Genomic DNA, 24,129 nt, shown 5'->3' on the forward strand with positions numbered 1-24,129 from the left:
GCAAGACCTGTGTTTTATAAGCCAACCTTTTCCTTTTTGATACCTCTTGAGCTCATTGAATAACCAGCACCACTTTCACTTGTCATCTGGCTTAATCTCACTGTGTGTTGCTATGGAACGTTCCAAATATTAGGGAGCTGCGGGATGACAGAGCCCAGGACTCCCTGTGGTTTCCAGTCACAGAGCAAAACAATAGGAAAAATATGATCTCACAACCCAAGGGACTATCACAGACCTCAAAACATTATGACATGTGGAACATGGAGTTTACAAAGCGTGCTACGACATTACTGAAGGAGGATGCTGTTTACCTGACGTACCTGTTAAGGGGTACGGTTCAGGAGCAGGCAGATTTTCAGCATATTTTGCTATTTCTGCAAATGTCATTTCTGTGAATTTTACTTTCTCGCTTTCACTGGCGCAGACTCACACCTGTTTCCTTTTTGCTTAACTTTTGTGCTTTATCTTGCGTTCGTAAAGGAGCGCGCTCACAATCTGTAAGAATCTCAATAGGGATTTTTGCTTCTGAAGCCAAACCACAAGGCTTCACTCGGTGCTGTAGTTGCTTCTAGCATTTTAAAGAAATCGAGTGAGAGAAAAGGAAGCAAATAACATAAATATAGAAAAAAAATAAAAATAATAAGGTAGAATCGTTAAGGTTGGAAAAGACCTCTAAGGTCATCTAGTCCAGCTCAGCCCCACCATGCCCACCGACCACGTCCCTCAGTACCACATCTCCACGGCTCTTGAACACCTCCAGGGATGATGGACTCCATCACCTCCCTGGGCAGCCTGTGCCAATGTACCACCACTCTTTGGAGAATTAATTTTTCTTAATAGCCAATCTGAACCTCTCCTGGTGCAACTTGAAGCCATAATAAACCCCTGCTTCTCATTCTCTTCTTTCTGCGAAGCGCTTCTGACAGTAGTGCTAAAGAGACCTTTCAGATTAGCCTTTACCTCATGTTATCACTGCTTTGGAACCTCAAGAACATGACTTTTGTGCTGAAGGTTTCTGGATGTGAGGTAATGGGTGGCAGGTGACTGAAACAAGAAAAGGAGCTGGTAAGAAAGAAGAAAAGATGTAATAGAGTGAGAGAACACTTCTCTATGTGACTTGCAGCTGTGCTGTGGAACAAAGGTGCAAACCTTGCACTTCTTCAGACCAGTAGACTTCAGTGAGAGGAAGAACAATGTGTGTAAGTTCATTTTCTCCTTCAACATGATAGTGAAGTTTAGACTGTAACGTCTTCATCTTCACACAAAAAAAAAATTCTCATGTTCACATTCCTTTGAAAATAACAAAAAGTTCAGTATTGTCCCAAATGTAAGACGTGCCAAGAGTTCTAAGGATATGTGCAGCGAGGTTTTAGAACAAATGACTCATTGTTTTAGACCTCGCAGCAGCTGAGAGGGTGCTGGTTATCATCAAACAGCTCTAGGAGTGATGCAGAAAGCCCAACCTGCACAAACTCGTTTGTTCTAGAATTAATACAAAAACTACAAGGCCTCCGTCTCTCTCCTTTTTGTTTTGTGGTCTGAACCATGGTGCTCAACGCTCAGAAACACCTGAAGCAGTTGCGGCCACCAGAGCATCTGCAGCTGCTATATCCCTAGGGGCTGGCAAAAGGAAACCACTTCAGAACGAGTGGTTTTCCGCTGTCTATGCAGTGTTTTTCAGCTTTTTTCAAAAGATAAATGACTTCTTATCGCCACTGTGCCAGACAACCAGATACGGTAGTGACGGCATTCTAGAGTTCTGAGATTAACCTGAAGCTGTGATTCTTTGGAATAAACTTGGAAAGCTATCATCTGCTCTATAGAGAGTTCATACACAGAGGTTTCTTGTTGACTCACATTCCCCTTCTGTACTTCTTCCTCATGAATGAACCCAATGACCTTTTTGGGATTTCTGCTGAATTAGCAGCTTTATTAGTGAGTATTTTGCATAGGCAAATGAGAAATTTGATGTAGCTTTCATGGAACTGTAGGATGATAAATAGAAATTAACAACTGCTAAGAGCTCACTCCAACATCCAGAAGCACTGCTTAGTTCACAAGCAAATAAAAGGAAATCATTTGGCCACAGATCCAGGGAAATCTGTGGCACTGCTAGAGTAGCATTAGGAAGCTCGTTCATCATTCTTAGCAGACAGATTTGGACTTCTTCAGTGTATTTATTTTTTTATTATAAAATTCTAAGGATAACCAAAATATTTCATGGAAACTCCTCTATGTAGGCTGGGAGCATTTTTTTTTTTCATTGAATTTTGAAATTGAGACAAATTTTCTGGTTTGCAGCCTAGGATCCGTCTTAGTCAATGGTCTCTCACTTCAGGCCCACCAAATACCTTTTGCAATGTTTGTCCTCGGGTCCCTGCCCTGCTTGATGCTTTCAGTTTCCTACTTGTGCTTCCTGTTGCTTGTTCTGGGAAGATCCTCTTGTCTTTATTTAGTTCTATGAACAACTTGAACGTTCATGCTGGAAGCACCCATTCCTCCTCCCAAGGGCGTGCTTCACCAATATACACATCCTTCCTCTTGAAGCTGGGGGTGTCCCAGTTTACAGCTATCCGTACCACACCCCCTACCTGGTAAAGCAAATGCTGGTGAGAAAGCTGCCACAGTCACATGCACACACTTAAGAATTCTGATTAGCTGCTGCCAATGGTTTCTATAGATGCCTGTTTTATAAATGGGAAAGAGAGAAGTATTTATTTTTTTCTCTCCTTATTCATCGATAGAAATTAAGTGAACCCCTAAGGGAGTCATAGCAAAGAAGTTTGGAAATTACATTTTGGTGTGTATTGATATTGATTTTGAGTCTCAAATTATGCCAGCATACGCTTACATTGCAAAAAAAGTAGTTTGTGGGTATGTGGAAGAAATGTTGATGTAACTACTTGGTACAGTCCCAGCATGTCTGCTCCAGAGAAACTGCTAGATAATACTGTTTTGAAGGGTCCTTGGACGTGCAAAATGGAGAGTTAATTTCTTTTTAATTGAGTTTCCCTCTAGATTTGCTTCTCCCTACTAATGTTTCTGAAATTTAGCCAAGAAACAAGTCTCTAAAGATAGAGATTCTTGTGTGTTGGGTCATAGGTTATACATCCAGCAGTAGCTTCAAATCAGTTAGGCTTTGTGAGGCCTGTTGAAGTCCATGTGAATGCAACAGCTTCTCACGTTCCATCCTGCTCTCAAAGAGACTGCCAAATGCTTTGCACAGTACAAATTAATGTTGATTCTTTGGAAATTATTATCAAATTAGAAACTAACATAAAATGCAAAGAGCCTACTAATAGACCCTACAGATAAGCGCTTGCCAGCCTTTGCAAGGCATCTTTGCATGATACTTAACTTTGCTTGGTTCCAGTTCTGAGTGGAAGCGCTGAATGACCTCACTTGCCTTTTGTAGAATCAGGTCTGGATCCTAATCCACACATTTTAGTATGGAATAGCCCCCATAATCTGATAGTGTGCTCTCTAATGCGTAAATTTTATTCCTCTTTATGCTTCTGCTTTTGTTTTCGTTTTGCCACAAAGGGTTTTTCTGCTTTTTTTTTTTTTTTCCCCTCTCCTTTAACCTGAAGAAGATACCAGTAGTGCTCTAAAACCTGCTGAGCTCACTTTCGTATCAGTAGACCAGGTGCAGCCATTCACACGACAGAACATCAATTGGCTGAAAATACGTCCTTGTGGAGACCTGGAAGAGGAAAACACATCAGCTGCCAGCTGAAAGCTGGTGCTCCTGTGGATCTTAATCTGGGTGTTGTTTGTGCCTCAGCAACATTTACTGCTACAGCAGTGAGATCAGTACGACACAGAGAGCAAGAGAAGGAAGTAGATTAAATGTTAGGGACAAAAATAGCTAAGAAGTCATGTTAGCGTGATTGAAAGACAGAGCACTCAAGTTTTTGGTGTTGAAGGATGTATATTAAGAGGGCTGTTTTCCACCACGAAGAGGGGGTTACCTGTTTAAATATGTTTCAGTGCCAGAAGCGTTAGGGGTCTTGTGGTTATTGGATGACCATTAAGTGAGCTGAGTCTGATTTCTGGCTCTGCTGCGGACTTCTGGTGTGAGTTAGAGCAAAACTTAACCTTTCTGGGTTCATTCTGATTGCCATCATAGGTATCTGTTCCTATCTGAGATTCAGCAGGGCATCTGGAAATCTAGACAGTGCTGGCAAGTATGACGCAGGACCTGTGGGAGCTCTGCGATCTTCTGAGGTGATGGAAGAAGATCAGGTGGCATTTGGGTGGACAGAAAAAGGAATTACATATCAGGTCTTCTTTGCTCTCAGTTGAACAAGGGAAGTAGTTGTTTCTGCTCCATCCTATTTATATTCTCTTTAATGAGTTTATAAATAACATTCCTAGATGCCAAATAGAATACGAAGAGATTGTTACTTTAACATTCAAGCAGTCTTTTCTTGACCATTCACAAAAATAAATTGCTTTAAGTGAGTTGTTACTTTATTCACTCCAGGGGCGGATTATTATTATTATTATTATTTTGAAGTTCATTAATAATTTTCAGTTTCAGCATTATCAGTACCATAAAAAGGCATTTTATTAGTTTTGTTGTTCTTTTTTTTTTGCTAGCTTAGAGTCTTTATGTGCCACTGACATCAGTGGTCTCGACCTGTTTCTGTTTGCTTTAGACACTGGGGTGCTCCAGTGCTGTGCTTTGCTTTTTGCAAGCATTGAATCTCTCCTGCCAGCCATGGGGAGAGTCCCCTTAGTGGCAAAATTGATAGATTGGAGTCACATTTGTAGATCTTGTGGACTGTTACAAGGAAGGCAGAACTCGCCGTGATTCATATAAATGAATGAAAAAGTTCCAAGTTTTTACCCTCATTTTGGCCACTGCTGAGCTAAGTGGCAAGAACAGAAGTCAGTAGTATGGGTTCGTCTGGGATTTAGCAGACATGCTATAGGTAGTAGAACAACTTAGGTCTAAGAGTAAATGGAGAGAAGGTGAAAGGAGAAAATATGGAAGCAACTGTGGTGTAGTTTTGTGTGAGCAAAGACTAATTTTGAGCTTTATTCTCAGAAGTTTAGCATACATATTTGGTATTTTCAGGGGATCTTTGTTCAGTTTGGATATGTCTAGCCTGGGTGAGGAGAGCTGGACTCTGAAGGTTGTTCGTCCCACCTGATGCACATCTGAAGTGAACTGAAGAGTATAACGAAGCTGTCAAAGGCGCTTGGCCTGGGTTTGACTAGATTTGTTCAGAGTGGTTTGTTCTGAGAATGAGTAACCAAAGCACAGACTTCTGGCAGCTTCAGACAGGCTTGACTCTGCATCACCATTAACAATGGATAAATTTAGCTGGTTACTCAAGGAGACCTTTTAAAGCATTTTCTTCTTCTTTTGCTTTATTGCTACTTAGTTAACTGGAAACAGAAAGCTATTTTTCCTTCCTCCTATCCTTTTCTACAGCTTTAGGTGTGTATCAATGACCACATCCCCCGCCATCCACGCTCGCACTCTCCTGCTTCCTTTACAAGCTGAACGCAGGGAGGCAATGCTTCTTTCATACTCTTACAGTGTCCCCCCATTACAACAGGATATCACACATGTCCTGATGGTCTGCTGCCTACACAGCGTTTTCCTCGTCTCACCATGAGGTTACAAATGGTGAGCGAAATGAGTAACTCGGCTCCCAACTGATTAGTCAGTCTTTTAAAACGGAAGCAGAAGACTTCCCCCCCCCCCCCAGAGCCACGTTGCACAGGAGACCAAACATGAAAAAGGAAATTGGGGACAAGTAGTCTGAAGAACTGCGTTTGAGACATACGTCCCACATAACCGCATGCTTTTGCCAGACAGACTCAAATCTGGTCTTACGCACTGTCGGCTGGTATGAAAAAAATCAGCTTATTATTATTACACAGTTTGGAACTGTATTTTTTTCCAATTACACCATATGCCCTTTTTCTAAAGAGAAAAGAATATCCCTCTGTTTTCTTGTAGTGTGATCAGTTGTGTAGCTCACGCTTGATCTTAAAGCAAATAGATTGTGTGTTTTCAGTAGAGCAATGATGTGTATTCATTTCCTACCTGAACAGTTGCATGTGTCAGTTTGGAGAAATACAGCTTAGTGCTTATCTCTGGCAACAAAAACAACCAAGAAATAAAAGAATACTAAACTGGTGTGTGGGTTTTAATCCTACTAACACGTCTATAAATTACATTAAGTTTATCAGCTTTTGCTTTGGGCACAACTGCGTGCAGTCCTAAAGAGAATTTCAAAGGGACATCATTGTCCTCTATTTGTACATAACCTTAAAATTATGGGTGTGCGTTCTCCTGTATCTTAAAGGCAGCATAACGTGTTCATCTTTAGACAGTTTTATATGAAATCCATAGTTCAATTTCTCACCTCAGATTATAAGCTAAAGTCTGGGTAACGAGACTTAGCTGCAGCTGGTGAGCCCGCAGCCCTGGAGCTGACTTCACTTCAGTGGGATCTGGAAAAACATAACTCTGGGAGAGCTCCTTAATCAAGCTCATTAATCGTTGGTCTGATTTTCAAGTTCTTGCAAATGCTGTTGACAGTGAACCAATACAACTGCCAGAAGCTTAAGACTGTTAATAGCAACCAGTGCATATCACAAAATAACTGTCCAACAAGCAGGGTGTGCTGGGTTTTCTCTTTTAGAGAACATTGTTTTATTAGTGTTAGTGCACTCAGCTTGCATTAAAGAGGATTTACTGATGGAAAAAGAGATATCTGGCACAACCGTACCATCTCGCGTGCATCGCGAATGACAATAAAACAGTGAAGGGTTCTGCTGTAGTTCACATGGGTAGTCATGAGATTGAAAACGTTTACAGAGGATCCTACTGTAATTTTAGGTGTCAAATCACAGAGGCAGTGATGAGATTATACAGTGTGTGGAAAATGACTGCAATAGGTATTCTCACAACGGATTCAGAGAGTTTTAAACACAAAAGAGAGCTTGGTAACCTGGTTTGACCTGATGCGAAATAAAGGCTTTAGAACGATGTGCATGTAAAACAGTTCAGTTTGTTATCCAGTCTAGATTTGAAGTCTCAGGGTAAGTCTAACATGTTTTCAAGTGGTGCTGTTTTCACCTAGAAGTGTCTCATCCTAATTTGAAGTTGTCTTGCTTTTCTGTTTTGGTGGTTGTTTTTTTTCCCCCTCCATTATACTTATTAATCTGTTCCTTGATATACATTAAATGTTACTTTCTTTGTTCTTTTCCAAGAAGATTCCAAATTGCTGGAACTCAGTCCCGGTTCTCTTAGAAACCCATTAAATTTGGAAATGGTTTTTGTAAACATGGAAGTCAAAATCAGGCATGGGATGGGATTTATGGCCTTTCTATGCGTGGACAATCATACCTCTCTGTATGAGTAATCCAAGCACAGAAAGAAGTTGTATTTGGAAAGCAGAAAATACACGTGTGTGTGTGTGTGTATATATATATATATATATATAATGTATACATGCATATGCTTATATACACGTATGTATAGTATAAAGAGATGTGGGGCTTATGGCCTGTGGGTTTGGTGTCCACTCTCCTTTAGTGGGGTGTGAACTGCTCCTTATTCAGAAAGAATGCACTTTTCTACGTGAAGAACTGAAAGTTTTCTCCTTTTTTGATCAGGCAAACTTCCTTAGGAAGAAGCTTTGGGTTAATTACATGCAGCACATGCATACCCTGATAGCTGCACATTGTCCCATTCATTTATCAGTATTTGGAGATCTTACACAGTAACTTAAATCTTTTTAAATTGTCAGTAACCCAGAAATGCTTTTCAGATAGCAGTGAGGCCAGGTAGCGTCCCATTCACTGTGTATAATAGCACTAAATATGCATATTTAAAAGTTCAATTCTCTCTCTGTTTAGTTTGGAAAGTAGAACAGGGTGATAGTAGTCGTGTTTTTAAGCTAAGATTGAGCCTTAGGATCTGTGCTCTGGGTCTTGGCCAGAGTCTTGTTATCCTGCAGTCCTGGGTGAGTTGGAGCACTCAGAACTCTTTCGCCTTGGAAGTCTTTGCCCAATGTTATGTGGAGACCGAATGTTTTTTATCAGAGCAGGAAAAGCTCTCTGTATGTATGAAGCCTTGCTGTCCTCTGCTGGTAACTGAAGTAAGTCTGAAATACCTCTTGCAGGGTCTTGGCTGAGCCTATTTTACTGCAGACTACTCTTTTTCCTTTCCTTTATAACTACAGAGCCGACTTTATGTAACTCTTTATGGTTTCAACCATATGTGACCCTGGCAGAGGGGTACGGTTCTTCTGGCCTTATGGGGCTGGAGGCCAGCAGGGAAGGCTGAGGTTGATACCCAACTGACAAAGAGCTGGTGCTGTCTCTAAGCCACATGCAGCTTCTGCTTTTTCTTGCCTTGCCAAAGGTCTACAGACCGTGGGAGGGAGAAGGTGGAGATGCAAGGGCTGTGGGTGTAGGAAGCGGAAGCATTGCATAGGGTGTGAGGTGGAAGGTGACAGTGGGGTGGGCCTTGATGCTAATTTCCACGCTGAGAACAGGAGTTGCTAATGCCACTGTTCTTTCCACACCTTGCTAAAAAGATGCAGTTGTAGATGCTATTGCTGGATTCCTCCTTCTCAGCCTAAGGAGGGGAGTTGCCTGAGTGGAGAAGGGGTTACGTACCAGACCTGGTTAGGATGGGCAGTTCAGGAGTGGCACAGAGGAGAACACAGCTTACAACCCCAGTGTGTGTGAGTGGGCATGTTGGCAGCATCCCTCCAAGCCACCACCTTTGGGTGGACGTGTTGGCAGAGTCCCTTCAAGTCCCTACCTTTCTGCTGTCGAGACAGGCCCTTAAAACCATCAGTAGTGGAAATATCACACCTACATGCTAATACCTTCTTATATAGATGAAGGGAGACAAATGTGGGCAGAGTGCTATCTCCCACTTCCTCCCATAAGTCAGGCAAACCAAAAAAAGCATGTGAGGCCACGAATTCACCCCTGCGTGGGGGAGCATCGGGCCTTCTGTGGGCAGAAGGAGCAGCGAGGACGTTGTCAGGAGCTCAGAAACTGAAACGTGCCAAATCAAGATGAAAAAGCAAGTGGAGAATGTGAAGCAGGGGCAAAGAGCCTGGGTTAAAAAACGACTCGGTAGCTCTGTGGTTTAACCTGGCAAGCAGGTTAACACCACACAGCCCTTGACTCACTGTATCGTACCAGGCACTGCGAAGGAAAAAATAACTCTGGCCCAGCTGAAAGCAAGACAAGATGTGTCAGACTAGGTGATGATCAGAAAGTCAGAATTCTTCCTTAGGAAAAATGTAGTAGTTGCAGTGTTTGCTTTTGCTCTTCACTCTGGAAGAACTGAAACTGCTGCTTTCACAGAGATACGCCCCCAGCAGCCAGACAGACATCACCCAGTCACAGGATGCACGGTATCTGACGTGAGGGAGATTTGAGGCATGTGTCCTGTGTTCCATGTGTGTCCCCCTGCACCCCAATTTAGCCTGTAAATCATGGGCTCTCTCAAGGAGAGAGAGAGAGAGAAAATGTACTCATCTGGCTTTCTCTCGTGGTTGACTTTCTGTGCTCCATTTTGCATCTGGGCAGTGCATGGCAGTGTGCAGCTTCCCTGTTCAGTGCCTCTGCCGGGGGGTTATTCAGCCTGTGTTCAGCTTAAAAAGCACATAAGGAAGTGTGCAAGGGCTGTAGCAGTCTGTAGACTACCAGTGAACCCTCATGGTTTCAGTTCTCTTTATACAAGTTGCTGCACTCAACTTCGCAGTAGTGTCCTTCCACTGATCCTGGGGAGAGCGTGGATGAAGGAAAGAGAATTCTCACCCGTCTTCTTGCCAATATCTAAACTGATTTATGGGGTTGTTTCCGAAGAAATCTAGATCTCTGTTAGACGTTCTTCTCGTGGTTTTTGTCGTGTTCCCTCTGTCCCACTCCTCTTCCTACCCACCAGCTGCTAGGTGAGCGTGTGTTTAAGGGCATTCTGCATTGGCCATCCTTCTTGAGGAGATGGCATGTGACGCAGTATATCGCAAGTATACAGCAGAAAGTGATTAATGGGAGCTTAGCTTGCTAAGGTTAAAGAAACTGTTTGAGAAACCTTCCTTTAATTAGCTCAATACATCTCCTCTTTCTGCTTCTCCTCTTGTCATGAGTTACAACTATTTAAAATAGCATGAAGGCACGGGCGTTTAGTTACCATAAGTGATAGATATTTGCGAAGGTTATTTGACAGCTTGCAGTCAACATTGCCTTATAGAGTATGTGTGAGAAAGCCTGGAAAACAAACGTCTCAGGTACATAACTGCCTCCTTAGTGGAAAACGTTTCACCCCAGTAAGAGGCTGTGACACCCGCCAGTACCAAAGCTGGGTGGATGTTTAAAGGCTGGCTTTCAAAACCAAAGGAGGTGGTAAAAAGTCCATCTGGCTATTCTGGCAGGAGCCTGTACCCATCAGGCTGCTGCAGGACAAATTGTTTTTACTCCTCGGATCACCCCATGGGTCGTTTTTATTGCGTTTTGCTTCTTAATCTGAGTCGGAGGCAGAGAGGCAGCGCAGGCTTTTGGTGGGAGAGATCAAGAAGTGCAAAGGGGGGGCTGCTAAACAAAGGGTGGTCTTGAGATGCTGTCAGAGCCTTTGTTTGATGTTTTAATCGCCTTATATTTTACTATTCTGCCTGCAGCTTGAGCCAAACGCATCATCTATTGGCATCTTCCTATTTCGTTGCCAGGCTTAATAAATATAACCCCGAATGATTCTCCCTTTGTGTTTCAGTGGGAGGCTAGAAAGTGGGATGCTGGCAGAGACGTAGGTCTCGGAGAGCCCAAAGTTCTTGCTTTCAATTGGTCTATTTGTGCATAGTTTCTGTACCAGCTTTTAATCTTCTTTTCACACCGAAATTGATGCTTGCTCTTGGTGAGCAAAACAGGAGCGGGCGTGAGTATGAGCTGGAATGTGGCAAGCGGCTCCAAAGCCACATTAATGTGAAGACATCCAGAGCTTCCCTGCACACACACACACCGAGCAGCCTGTTAACTCCCGTTTTCAAACAAGAGGAGTTCTATTTCCTGCTCTGTGTTTGCACATCAGTCAAAGCTGCAGGAGAGATTTGTACCTAAATTTCAGTACCCTAAGATGGACCCACAACGAAGCCCAAAATCTAAACAGAATCTTCATTTCCTGCAGTGATGTGGAAAAAAGGATGGAGGTGGCTGTGAGAGGAGTAGACTAAAAGGTGCTTGAAGCCCTGCTGCTGCTTAAATACCTGTCTCTGAAAAAAACCAGAAGCGTCCAGAAGGGCTCGTTACTAACGACTAACCCAGCCAGCTCTCCTAGAGCTGCCACTAGGTGGTACCACAGGATTTTGTAGATGCCGAAGAGACCGTACCAAAAGCAAGATTGTCTTAGTATCAGTGTAATGTAGAATAGATGAGGATACACTAGCCAGGCCGTTCTTTTAAGATAACACCCTCATTTGAAGATAGCACCCTTCGCAGAACATTGATTTATCCCTACAAAGGCAGGAGTGGTTGAGAGGACAGTTGGTCCTGGACCATTCAAAGGTATTTACCTGAAGACTGTGGGGTATTTAGGAGTTAATGGAGCAGGAAGCCAGCACAGTTGTGCAGTATGGGATCTGAGCACCCACTCTGTGTGCAGCGACTGCTGTGGTCGTAGCAGCAGCGTCAGGCTGGAGTGAATTGCAAACACAAAAAGAACTATTTAGTGGTGAGGGTATCTCCTCTGGTCTCTTGCTATTCTGGTGAGTCTGTCCTTAATGAAAGATGTCAGTCCTTAATGAAAGCCATCCCCTGGTACTCAAGGTCTATACTCCCCTTTGTAGCCAAAACCTAAAGGGACACTGTATGACCACGTTAGTTCAGGTCTTTGAAATTTGTTTCTGATAGCAGTTCATAGAATCATAGAATGGCCTGGGTTGAAAAGGACCACTGTGATCATGGAGTTCCAACCCCCTGCTATGTGCAGGGTCTCCAACCAGCAGACCAGGCTGCCCAGAGCCACATCCAGCCTGGCCTTGAATGCCTCCAGGGATGGGGCATCCACAGCCTCCTTGGGCAACCTGTTCCTGTTAAAAAAAAAGCTCTTCAGCTGAATAAACAACCTCTTACACTGAGGTGCAGAACGTTCTTCAGCAGTACTGATAGCTCACATCTGTCCAATCAGCTTTATTTTAAGCTCTTTTCTCTTCAATATGTTAATTTGCATTTATCGAGCTGTCTTATTATAATTTTTGTCTTCGTTCTGTTTCATGCAGTTTCCATGCAATTGCATTGTATTACCCACCTCCTTAAGGCCCCTGGATTACATTTGCATATGAATTTCCCTCACTCTATATGATCAAAGAACTTAAGCATCTTGAATGGGTTTTGTTTCCTTTCGTCACTTTTTTTCACGTGGGCTGACAGAGAAAGAATCATTTCCCAGGAAAATTTTAATGAATAGTTATTACAAAAATAAATACAAAACACAAAAAGGACATTGGAAATTATTACTAAAATACTGCAGCTTGAGATACAGTGACTGTTTCTATTTCTGTAATTATTAAATCCATAGATACTGCTGAGCAACCAAACGTTCCTCATAACTTCTTGTATTGAATAACTATCAACAGTGAAAACCATTTGTGGCTGTAAAAGGTGTCTGCCCAGACCAGGATAGGCTGTGCTTTTCATTTGACATGGAAAGATAAATATATCATGTCGCAAAACCTCCTCTATGCCCCTTGGCAAGCCGCATCTTATAGCACGACTTGCATGACTGCTCTGCTTAAGTCCTTCCATTGGGTGAAATGGTTGAATTTAGGTCAAAATCCAGACCGTTTGTTCTAGAAATTAAATTCAAGGAATTTGAGGTGAGTAATTTGTATGGTTGCTGATAGTGCTTCAAGACAAGTGTTAACGTTGTACGAGTGCCAAAAAGACTTGAAGAATTCTCTTCACGTCAATGAGCCGAGGCAGGAAGGCCGAATGTAGAGCTCAGGAATGAGTGCTAGCAATGCAAGCACTAGTCTTAGTGCATGCCAGTGGCGTTTTATCTGACGTCCCTGAGCTTATGTAGCATTGTTTCACAGTGTTGAGTGTTTCGAGTCTTCTGGTGTCAGCCCATTCAGCCTGAATTTGCCTATGCGCCTTCTCTACTCAATATGGCGTTTGAAATAAGAAGCCTGGCAAAGGAGTTTATCCTGCTAGAATTTTCAAGACTGAGATTTTCCTTCGTGGTACACCTTTTTAGATTCTTTATCCTTTATCTGTTTAGAAGCAGATGTCCCTTGTGCCATTCATGCTGTCTATTTGCTTCAGTTAGTCACAGAAATATCCATATCTGGATTAGAAGAACTACTACATAACATTATTTACACGTGCTGGTAGATTAGAGACTCTTGCCTGTAGTTAATGTAGTCCAGTTCTGTATTTCACAGGGAGAAAAAGGTAAGACATTTTAAGTAATGCTTTTCTTTTTTTTTCCCCATACTGATTTGGTGAAAAATTGAAAGGTGTGTACAGGGCAGCTCACCAAAGAAGCTTCAGCCTGAGGATCATTGACAAGTGTGGGAGACTGAGTTGGGCAATCTCTCCTTTCTGGACTGGACTGGGATGTTGGTGCCAAAACAAATGAAAATAGAAGATGCTTTATCCCAAATACTACATCAGGCAGTTCATGATTTCTCTTCCTGGGCTCTTCTCTCTGCTAAAACGTGACATTCTGAAGGTAATATATAATACACTTGAAGCTTTTCAATAAATATAATTTAAGAAGTCTTTTTTTTTTTTTTACTTTCTCCTTTATGAGTCTTCAAGCTATAACATCTGTACTAGAAAAAAAAATTGGTTTCTCTAAGGTTTTATTGAGTACAAGGTTTTGTTTGTCTTTCCAGCGCAGCTATGCGTAGATGGGAACACACACATCAACCAAAATATAGCTTCACATGCAAACCTAAATGCAAACTGGTGTAAATGGGGAGACAAATCCAGCTGTAGTCACTGTGTATGCAAATGTAAATGCGGTACAAAAAACTATGCAGGGTAATGTCCCAGTTCAGACTGAGAAATGACATCATGGCAGCCAGAACCCATGGCAACAAAATAGTAAGAGAAGAGAATTATTTACTCTATTATCGCCTCCTTTTTCTCACTAAAGAACAGAGCATACAGGGCTTCCTCTGAAACATCTAGGAATACACTGAGTCTAATATCTGAGATCAAGCACTATAGAGGTTAAAAACTGGAGAACATGGAAAAGAAACTTTTCTATGAGTTATTTTCTCTCAAAATGAACAGCTTAGGAATATTTAAAGTAAAGCTTTTAGGGGTATTTTTAGTGCCACGTTTCTGTCTGTCACTAAATGAACGTTTCAAATGGAGTTATTTAACTTCATAATTACAGTATCGAACAATTGTAGTTCCTAATCACTGTAAAGACAGAACATCACCCTCCATTTGGAGGTGAGCATTGAGTGAGGCTCTTGTTTTTGTTAACAAAGTAAGAAAACTGAGGATTCTCGAGCAAACTGAGATCTTTAACCAATGTCAGGAAATGTGACTATTCTTCTTTCCATGGCTTTTCCACCCTTGGCTTTTAGTGCACCAAAAGGCAGAAAATGCATTCCATACTTCAGGCCCATAATGTGCTTCGAAGTTCCACGTGTAACACGAAGTGTAACTGCCATTCAGGGGTAAAGGTGTTGCACGAGGTTAATGGTGCAAAACTGCTCTCTGGTCATCTTAATGTGATGCTCGTCTCATTTAAGCAGCAGATGATGCTGGAGAGATTCTGTCCTTTGAGCTTTTGGTTCAAACTGCATGTTTGGATCAAGACTGAAATGAGGCTGGGGGGGTTCTTGTGCAAACCCTGTGGTTCAGTGTATGAGTGTTCAAGTCGCTTTGTGCACTGCAGTTTGAGCAGGGAATTTCCTGACAAAACAGAAAATGCTGAGTCTGCAGATCCAGCATTCGCAGAGGTGTCATTGGATTTCTCCATGCGGAAATAAATGGCACCCATTGGCATTCATCAACGCTTACTGAACGTTTGCAGAGACCAAAGAGTGGCTGTGAACACAGCGAGGGGTGGGTGCTGCGCTTCAGCAGTGGTGACAGTGGGTCATTTTTATTTGTTTATATGTGTGTTATTGTTGTGCCTCTGGTTGTAATTCTGGGGCAGCCCAGCCGTGACGTGCACGTGATGGATCTGACAGAGTCAGAGCACCTGTGTGCTGTGGGAGGCTTAGAAGTGTTACTGCGTGCAGGAATTCAGTTTTTGTTGCGTTTGTTGGTTTGGGTTGTTGTTTTTTTTCCAGCAATGTGGTGTTATTAAGAAATGAATTCCACTTTGAGTTTATTTCTACTATTTATATTTTGGAGCTTTTTTTTTTTTTTTTTTTATAAATCCACTTCTCTTGTTCTGAAGGAGATGGAGTCCTTTAAAACATAGCAATTCTCAGAATTGAGCTTTTTGCGTGAGTGAAAAAAGGAACCACCACTATACTTCAGTAAAAGCAAGCAAGAGACTTGCAGTGCAAATGTTCTTTCTAATAGAACTCTCTGCTAGTGCTTTCTATTTAGGTACAGCGGTACTTTTTGTCCTTGTGGACAAAGCATAAAGAAAAAATATGTCTTTGGCAATGAAGGTATTTCTCTGCCTGATAGTAGGAGGCTATGGTCCATAGGATCACCCAGAAGCCTGAACGTCCATCGTGCCTTCCTGTAGTGTTGACACGTTCCTTAAATATTAATGGGCACCCCTGTCCAACGTGTTGATGGAAGGTGGAGGTAACCTCTCCATTTCACGTTTTTGCACAACAGGTTATAGCAACAGGCCAAGTTCACTCTTGGAAGTTCTTGGTAAAGCTATAAGATTTGGGCAAAGTTTGGTCTTCTACTTCAGTGCCTGGCCTTTTCCTCTATCAAATTACCAGGTTTGGGATGCTTGATTATGACTTCTTTACATGTGAAAGTTTTAGTTACAGAGAATAAACAGAAATAAAGACTACTGGCTCCCATTTTTCACATCTAGACGTTTTTAGATGCTTTCTGAAATGGAAATATTTAATAATGCGCGTGTTGTATTACATAAATACTCAAAAATCTGATTGCTCAACCCCAAAACACTGCGGTATGCTGTAGATTCTTTGGTTTAACTGAATATTATGTAGTAAGATAGCGCTTGAATGATTTGAAAAATTCTGAGTGCACGTCGAGTTATATATGAATTTAAAGTGATCATGTATGCGTATTTAAAGCGATTATGCACTGTGCCTTTCTCATATCTAAAAAGCAGAAAAAGAATAATTTATAAAGTTTTGAACAGTCTACTCAATGAATTATTTAATTTACTTTGTTGTAGTAGTTCTCATTAGAAGATGATGGAAAAAAATGGTATGCTATATTATACAGGAGTTTGGGATAACCCTTAAAAGCTCAATTACTGTACATTTCTGTTTAAGCATCCTAAATTAATTGAAATAGTGTTAAAACCTTCCGTGATACTTTATCACAGAATTATTAAAATGATCATCAATTAGTAATTTGTTAAGAACAGTTTATTTTTTTTTAAACGATAATTAGGCTGGTGATCAGAGAATTAGTCAGATATCAACCTCTGTGGACACAGTTTATGTTCATCTGTGCAGACGTATGCATTTCCACTGAGGGTTTCCCACTATTTCTTTATAGATTTATCAGAAAAAATACCATGCATTATTTTTAGGAAGATGGACTATTTTTTTTTTAACTTCTCTTTATCCTGTATTTTCAGTCAGGAATTAGAGATCCCTGACAGCCTCCTGCTCTGCTGCTCTCTGGTTCCCTTTGTGATAAAGTCAGGAGTGTGGAATTTGAAAAAGAGCATGGACAGGCATCTATGGTTTGATGATCACACGTAGAATCGTAGAATCATTGAATCATAGGATGGCTTGGGTTGGAAGGGACCTCAAGGATCATCAAGCTCCAACCCTCTGCCGCAGGCAGGGCTGCCAACCTCCACGTCTAATACTAGATCAGGCTATTCCAAGGCACTCTTTTCCTTAGGTCACAAATCATTGGTGCAGCAGATTTTTTGGGTTTCCTTTTGGCCTACTAAGAGAGGTGACTTGATCTCACCTCTTCGGAAAACGAGACTTGGATTCGTAAGAGGGAAAAATGGCTTGCTATATATTTGAGTAAATTATGTCATTTCAGCAGTCCTGATTGCTGTCTTCACCGTGACTTTAATCAGCAGAAATTCCCCGGTGCTGAAAGGATACCGAGACGGCGCTCGGGCGGAAGTTGCAATTTTCCACCGAAGTATCATTGCAAAATGAATGTTAGCTGCGGGAGCGCCGAACAAAACCACATCCTCCTTGTAGCTCAGCCTCGGCTCTCGTGTTCATTTCTCTGCTAACCACTAGCGCTGAGGAGGAAAGAAATGAAAAAGAAATGCAGAACGCCAGAAGATTAAGTAGGTGATAGAATAGGCTATGGGTGTTGGAGAATAGCAAAAGGACCAAATTCATATAGAATGAAAGTTACTAGGGTTTTTTTGCTTGTTTAATCTTACTGCTGTCTCTCGTATTTAGAATTACTTTTGATCATGGATATTCCTCCTTCCCCGTATGGTTTATAGTATATTTTTCTTCAGGAATATATTACAGCTCATTCTTCACCTAGAAATATGCTATGAGTCTTTGAGGAGCAATGAAGATCAGAGCGTGCACTTGGAGACACCCAAAAATTTCACTAGAATCCTGTCATTTCTTGTGACACTGTGACAAATTCCAATTAATGTGGTTACTTCAGTAAAACTGTTTGGTGCTTTTCAGGCTGGATATTAGGAGAAACTTCTCCAGAAGAGCAGTGAGGCATCAAAACAGGCTGCCCAGGGAGGTGGTGGAGTCACTGTCCCTGGAGGCGTTCAATCATCGTGGAGATGTGGCACTGAGGGACATGGGCAGTGGGCAGTAGTAGTGGTAGGTGGATGGTTGGACTGGATGATCTTAGAGCTCTTTTCCAGCCGTGATGATTCTGTGGTTCTGTATTTAATTAGGGAAAAAAAGTAGTCATTATTAGCGTTACTTCGTCATGAGTGTAAGCATGCATTACAACCAGTGTATTTAGAGAAGAAAACTAAAGTAATCATCACTAGAAAATGTATGAAGGGAAGTTTACTCTGTTTTTGTTTGGGGTTTTTTTGCCCCAGATAGTCAGGCAGTTAACAAATGAGACATTTCAGTGAAAAAAACTAAGTGAGATAAATACAAAGGAAACTGAAGAGAGTCGTGTTGAAAAGCATGCACTGTGAAACATCCCTTTGTTCTGAATGCCAGGAACGTTTGTTAGAAAACAGCTTTTTATTAAGTAATGTCCTTATTTCATTGTCACTCACAGTATGGCATCTGCTGCTTTTACCTTCTCACAGAAATGGGAGCCACCTTTTTTCATTTCTGTTCTCTTGCTTCTTTGCTAGTTCCTTATACTCTTTTGACCTTAGAAACCTGGGAAAAGAGTCTTTTGCCATGAGACTATAGATTAACCTCTGGGCATCATCAAAACAACTGAGGGTGGGTTCTGAGATGTTCTGAGAGATGTGGTTTCTTGTATGGAAGTCAATATTAATCTGTAGGAGGGAAGGAGGAACAAAATCAATGTCAGTTTGATTGGAATGCTGAGGTCTGTTTGTGTGCAGGACACAATCAGCTTCTGAATTTCCTCCCCCATACCCTGGCTGATGCCAATTGGCAGGGAGGTCATCCCTTCTTTTTATAGCATACTGATTTTTTTTATTTTATTTTATTTGGTTCTTAGACAGTTGGCATCACTGAAAAAACAAGAAGTGGAAAACTTGATTTTGATTATTTCATCTTCCTGCCAGACCAAATCCTGTAAAGTACGGATCACCAAAGAGCAAATTAGGGATTAGAGCAAATTAGGCTCTGTTTTACACATAGTTTTCCACCTGGTAAATTGCTGACGTAGCAATGGAAGGACAGCCAAGTTGAAATGAGTTTTCTGTCATTCCAGGAATTTTGGATTGGAACTTTCCACTTGATTCCCACCCTCAGTCAGTACCCAAAGTACATGCAAAAAAAAAATCTTTACCTCCTTTGGAGCATCAGCTTCGATAAAGTCAGCATAAATCTTTTGGGCTTTGGCAGCAATGCTGGCAGAAGACTTGGTTCTTTTGAAGTCCTCACAAGCCAGCCAGAACTCCACATTCTCCTCACTGAATTCTGACTTCAAAAACTTCCTAAAAGCTGCCAGGCCATCTGGAGAAAAATGCACGAGACTGAGGGGTGGAGCAAAACTGAAAAATCAATATAGGTTCTATACATGTGTGCATATGCATGCAGGATATATGTTGTCACTCGTGTTTCTGAAATACTTTTGCCCATCAGCCAGCAGCTAGCCCCAGGAGGCTGTTGTGGGGAAAATAAGTAGGGGGTGAAACAACAGCAATGGTAAGGTGATGAAGGGAGTTCTGTCAGTTATTAACAGAGGAAGGCTCCCAATACCTGCTCGGTGTGAGCCGGTCTCTCCAATGCTCATTATTCAAAAGGAAATCTGGGTCATGTTGGTTTGTAAGGGGATTTGGAGCAACTAGACAATCAGGGGTGTGAGGCTGAGCCCTGCTCTAGGCAGCATGCTGGACATTAATTCGTGCTGTGGCAGCGTGCTGCTCTCAGAGCTGAGGCTAGCCTGGCTAGGCAGGTCCTATGCCACCTTTCAGGTAATGAGTTTCAGTTTGATCAAGGCTCACATGCCGCCAGCAGTACTGTGGCTCAGAGTACACGGTGAGTTGGGCAGACAGCAGCGTGCAAACCTGATGGCAGTGTGTGCAAGTTGGTTTGACACGGTTTTTGTTGTTTTTAAAGCTTTTCATGTACTCTTACCTTTATTGGCAAGTAGTGTATCCACAGAGTCAGACCAAGCCAGCGTTTCTTCTGTGTTTGACCTATGGAAACAACATCTATCCTTGAAAATAGCATCATGATCTTTTGCCTGTGCAGGCCATGGTAGCTACTCTATCATTTGGATATCCCATTGAGGGAGTACTTTTTGGGGCGGGGGCATAGAGGACCTAGACTCATAAAACTGAATGTTATTTGACACTGGAAAATTCATCCAAGAAACAGCGTTGATGATGTTTGCAATTGGTTGAACTACAGTAAAAACATAGGAGGGATATTAGTGTTCTAGAGGACTGAATTCCTTCTCAAGTTCAAATGCATTAACCATCAATGTGACACTTACTGCTTGGAATGAGTAGAATTATCTGAACAGTTATCATGCTAACAGTGGTAGCATTATGGGCTTCTTTCCTCAGTTTCTTAGCAGTATAAAAATTTGAATGCATGTAAATAAGGGTAAAAGTGAGCGCTTTCAGTCCTGCTAAACTTGGCTTTGATTGAAATTAACACTTTATGAGCTTTTAATTTAAACCTCCAGCAGAGAAAAAGAATTCCTTTGACCAGCATTATTGTTATTGCTTGCAATTTTTGTTTGGAAGAAAACGGTTTCTTAAAAATGAAGCACTGTGTAGAGATGTGCCTCTTAGCACACAGCTTCTGATGGAATCCATGTGTGCCTACCTGCTTCCCTGCACGCTACTTTCCTATTTAATTCTCTCAATTTCAGGCACCTCCAAATGAACGTTAGCCTCGTAACTACCATTTAGCAATAAGGAAGAATAAATCTGGTTGGTGACATAGGTCATGTGCTGTTTGTTAAGGAGTATATTTCTTCACTGAGCCACAATTCAGTCACGTGCAACTGAAAACAGTTTTTTGGGGGGTAAAAATTCACAAATATGTAAAAATCTTAAAGATATCCTCTAGCAAATCTTGCAAGCAGGTCATTTCAAGAGTCGGTCAGTTCTTTATGTAAGCTTTCCACCCTGTGGTTATCTGTCTTACACAGGTTATGATGGCATGGGGACTTGAAACTGAATTTACATTCCATGTGAACATAATCATCGTTTGACTTTCTGGCAGCTCTGGAAATATTTGTATGCCTCTTCCCTCTCATCTGGTAGTAAGGGGGAATTGAACAGTTTGGAAACGTTTTGTTTCGGTGTGGTCAAAACAGATCATGGAATTTCATACAGATGCATAAATCATATTTTCTGACTAGCCCCCGTTCCTCAAGAAACCTCCCAGATTAATTGTTGTGGAGGCTGGGCATTCTGTGTGCAAGGGCAGGCAGGAAGAAGCGGAGGTGAAGGAGGGCGTTGTCGGGTTGGCAGAGCATCACAAGCCACGGGCAATGTCTGTGGTCATGATGGGTGGGAAGATGGAGTATGTGAACAACAGAGTGGAAAAGGATCCCATGTACCACTAGCGGTATTTTCTATGTATATTTGTCAAGAGCTTATGCGATTATATATAAAGGAAAATGCTTTTTTACACTGAGGGCAGTGAGGCAGTGGCACAGGCTGCCCGGAGAGCTGTGGGTGCCCCATCCATGCAGACAGCCAAGGTCAGGCTGGATGGGCTCTGAGCACTGATGGAGCTGTGGGTGTCCGTGCTCAGTGCAGGGAGTGGGACCAGATGGCCATTAAGGGTCCCGTCCAACTCAAACCGTTCAGTGATTGTATGATTCTATTACGGTGCCACCATGGACTGTAACTGCAGTTACATTTATCATTATTACAGTTAGTTTCTGCACTGCCATTTTTAAAAGGGAGTGGTTTTGGAGCTGTTGGTTCACTTGTATCCAGGTTGCACAAAATGATATTTAAATAAATAGAAGAAAATTATATACGTATTTATACATATGTATACAGGAGGGAAATTGGAGAGCATATACATTCAGTCTGGGTTGAAAAACAGAAATGTAAGCTAAAGGTAGCATCACGTAGTGCTTTGTGAGACATTGTGTGCTAATGCAATTAATCAGCAGAGAATTTCTTTCAGTGACGGTAATAAACTCTAATTAAATATAACAAATTTTTTGGGTGCTTCAGCAGGACAAAAGACAAAGATAAGGCAGTATAAGCATAATTCTGCTTCTCTTCTTCATCAGTAATACTATTTGATTTAACATTTATCAGACAGGGAATGATCTCACTGATTTCATCGGATTTAGATGGGAATGGCAAGCAGAAGTGGCAACAAGGAACCAAAATCATCACGTACACTGTAAGGGGGAAGGAAAACAAAAAGTGTCCAGACCATTCGAAAGTTGACCATCTCATAAATAGCCTAAGATTAAAATAGCCATAAAAAACAACTCACTTCACTGGCATTTTTTGTTCCACTGTCTGACTGTCACGGGTAGGGCAGAATTTCTTTTCCTGACTGATCTTCAAGCTGAAGGTGATACGACAGCAGGAACAATACAATTAGCACGTGCATCCCCACACAGTACAGTGCAAGCTGACAGACTGTTTTTAACACCTCCTTTACAGTTGTCTCTTTCAGAACTACAGCTTATTTTCCAACAGTGGCCATGCCATCTTACAGTTATGCTCTGAACAACATCTTACTAGAGAAACCATCTTACTGACTGTGGAAAAGCAGGAAGGAAAATAGGTTCAGTGCACCTAGCTAGAAAATTCTTCATTGTATTTCTTTGCTCTTATTATTGTACCTGCTCTAAGCACACCTGCGACTTATCCATTATCTTACACATCTCGGAGGTCTAAGCCCTTGAAGTGTTGTCTCATTTATTCAAGCAAGTCTTCTCACACTGATGCTGTTACAAGCAATGGGGTCGTGTGGTATTTGAAAACCATAATGCAGGAGTTTCTTCTGCTCTTACTGATGCTTGATTTGGTGTGATCTCTTCGAAGAGCACCACTCTGCTCCGGAAACATCCTCATATAATTTTTCCTTTTGCTGTGATATCTCTTTCTTTATTCTTCTCAACACCTTTTCCTTGCTCTCCTGATCAAGGAGGCTTTTACTTTCATGCCTCTCTCCTTGTGGTGCTGCCTAATCCTTTGCTGCCCTTACCCAGCTTCCTTTATTCTCCTTTCATAAAGAAAATATATATGTATTTTAGTTTAAGAATAAGATGAATATTGGTAAAAGAACAAATGGATATCAACAGTGAAAAAAATTCATCGGGAAAACAGAAGGCTTCAGAAAATGCCACTGATGTAATTTCCCCCCAGTGGGGTTTTTGTCCTCTCTACTTCTCTGTACTTCAAAGATAGAGACTGATATATTTATGAAAGAGATTATTTTACATCGTCACCTTTGATGGCAGGAAACTAGGAATGATGACCCAAGGTACCCCTTTCAGCCCTATTTCCTTAATATTGAACAAGATTCCTGGCAGGAAAATGAAGCTGTTGGGTTTTTTTTTCTGCACATTTCTTGTCTTTGAATCCACTTGCTTCTAAAAGTAATAATAGAATGACAGAAATAAGAACTACCAGCTTTATTCTCTGCAATTAGTTATTTGGTCTAATTTCCACAAAATATGTACCATGAACTATAAAATGGTGCCAGACAAGACCAATATTTTACTGAAATTCCATCAGGGGAAAAATTGTCTCGGTATTACAACACATCCATCAGCTACTTGTGCAAATGTGTTGGTTATTCATAACACACTGTATCAAACAAACAAACTCTCTGTTGACTGTGCAGTGGATTTATGAGTGTGCTGCCTTTGGCAGATGGTAACAGAGCTAGAACTGTAGGAAAGGGAACGTGGATCTGTTGGTTGCACGTTTCATCCTTCACCCCTATTACTTGGTAAGGACCAACATCCTTAATTAAAAGGTATTGGCTGATTGGAGCAATTAAGCCTATCATTTTGTGTTCCGCTGAACCACACCTGAGCTAGATACTACTATTTCAACAGGCAGTGTAAAGCAACTCTTCAGCTCGTGCTATTGGTGTATTAACCTAAGAAATCACTTGCATTTCTATATATTCCTAGCAGAGTTGCCTTGTACTCACCTTAGTGCAATGTGAGAAAATGTCACACTCTCCCACAAAGGTTTTAGTGTGCTGCTACCAGGTTCAGTATCCTAATGCCCTTCAGCACTTGGTCTTTGTTGAATCCATTCCACAGCCAGGCTTGTTGGATACTGCTCCGTATAGCGTAACCTCACGGGGAAAATGAAGGTTGTCTTGGTCCAAGCAGTTAAAGTAAGTGGAGATTTACCACCTTTCTTAAGTTGGAAAATGATCTGGGCACTGC

The 24,129-nt window shown here is 41.6% G+C and overlaps 2 protein-coding genes across 20 annotated transcripts in view; one reads left to right on the plus strand and one right to left on the minus strand.

Moving 5' to 3' along the window:
• The window catches only part of RGS4 (regulator of G-protein signaling 4), a 126,113-nt gene that overhangs the window by 64,745 nt on the left and 37,239 nt on the right, over positions 1-24,129 (plus strand). The window lies entirely within an intron of this gene.
• Positions 12,434-22,605, minus strand: RGS21 (regulator of G-protein signaling 21). Its single transcript, XM_046944678.1, has 5 exons — positions 22,564-22,605; positions 19,866-19,992; positions 19,075-19,241; positions 18,385-18,592; positions 12,434-18,008 (listed from the first exon to the last, which is right to left on the minus strand). Exons 1-4 carry the CDS (start codon positions 22,603-22,605, stop codon positions 18,389-18,391), a joined length of 540 nt encoding a protein of 179 aa, XP_046800634.1. The 3' UTR covers positions 12,434-18,008; positions 18,385-18,388.

Source organism: Gallus gallus, chromosome 8, assembly GCF_016699485.2.
Source record: "Gallus gallus isolate bGalGal1 chromosome 8, bGalGal1.mat.broiler.GRCg7b, whole genome shotgun sequence".
NCBI classification, from domain to species: domain Eukaryota; kingdom Metazoa; phylum Chordata; class Aves; order Galliformes; family Phasianidae; genus Gallus; species Gallus gallus.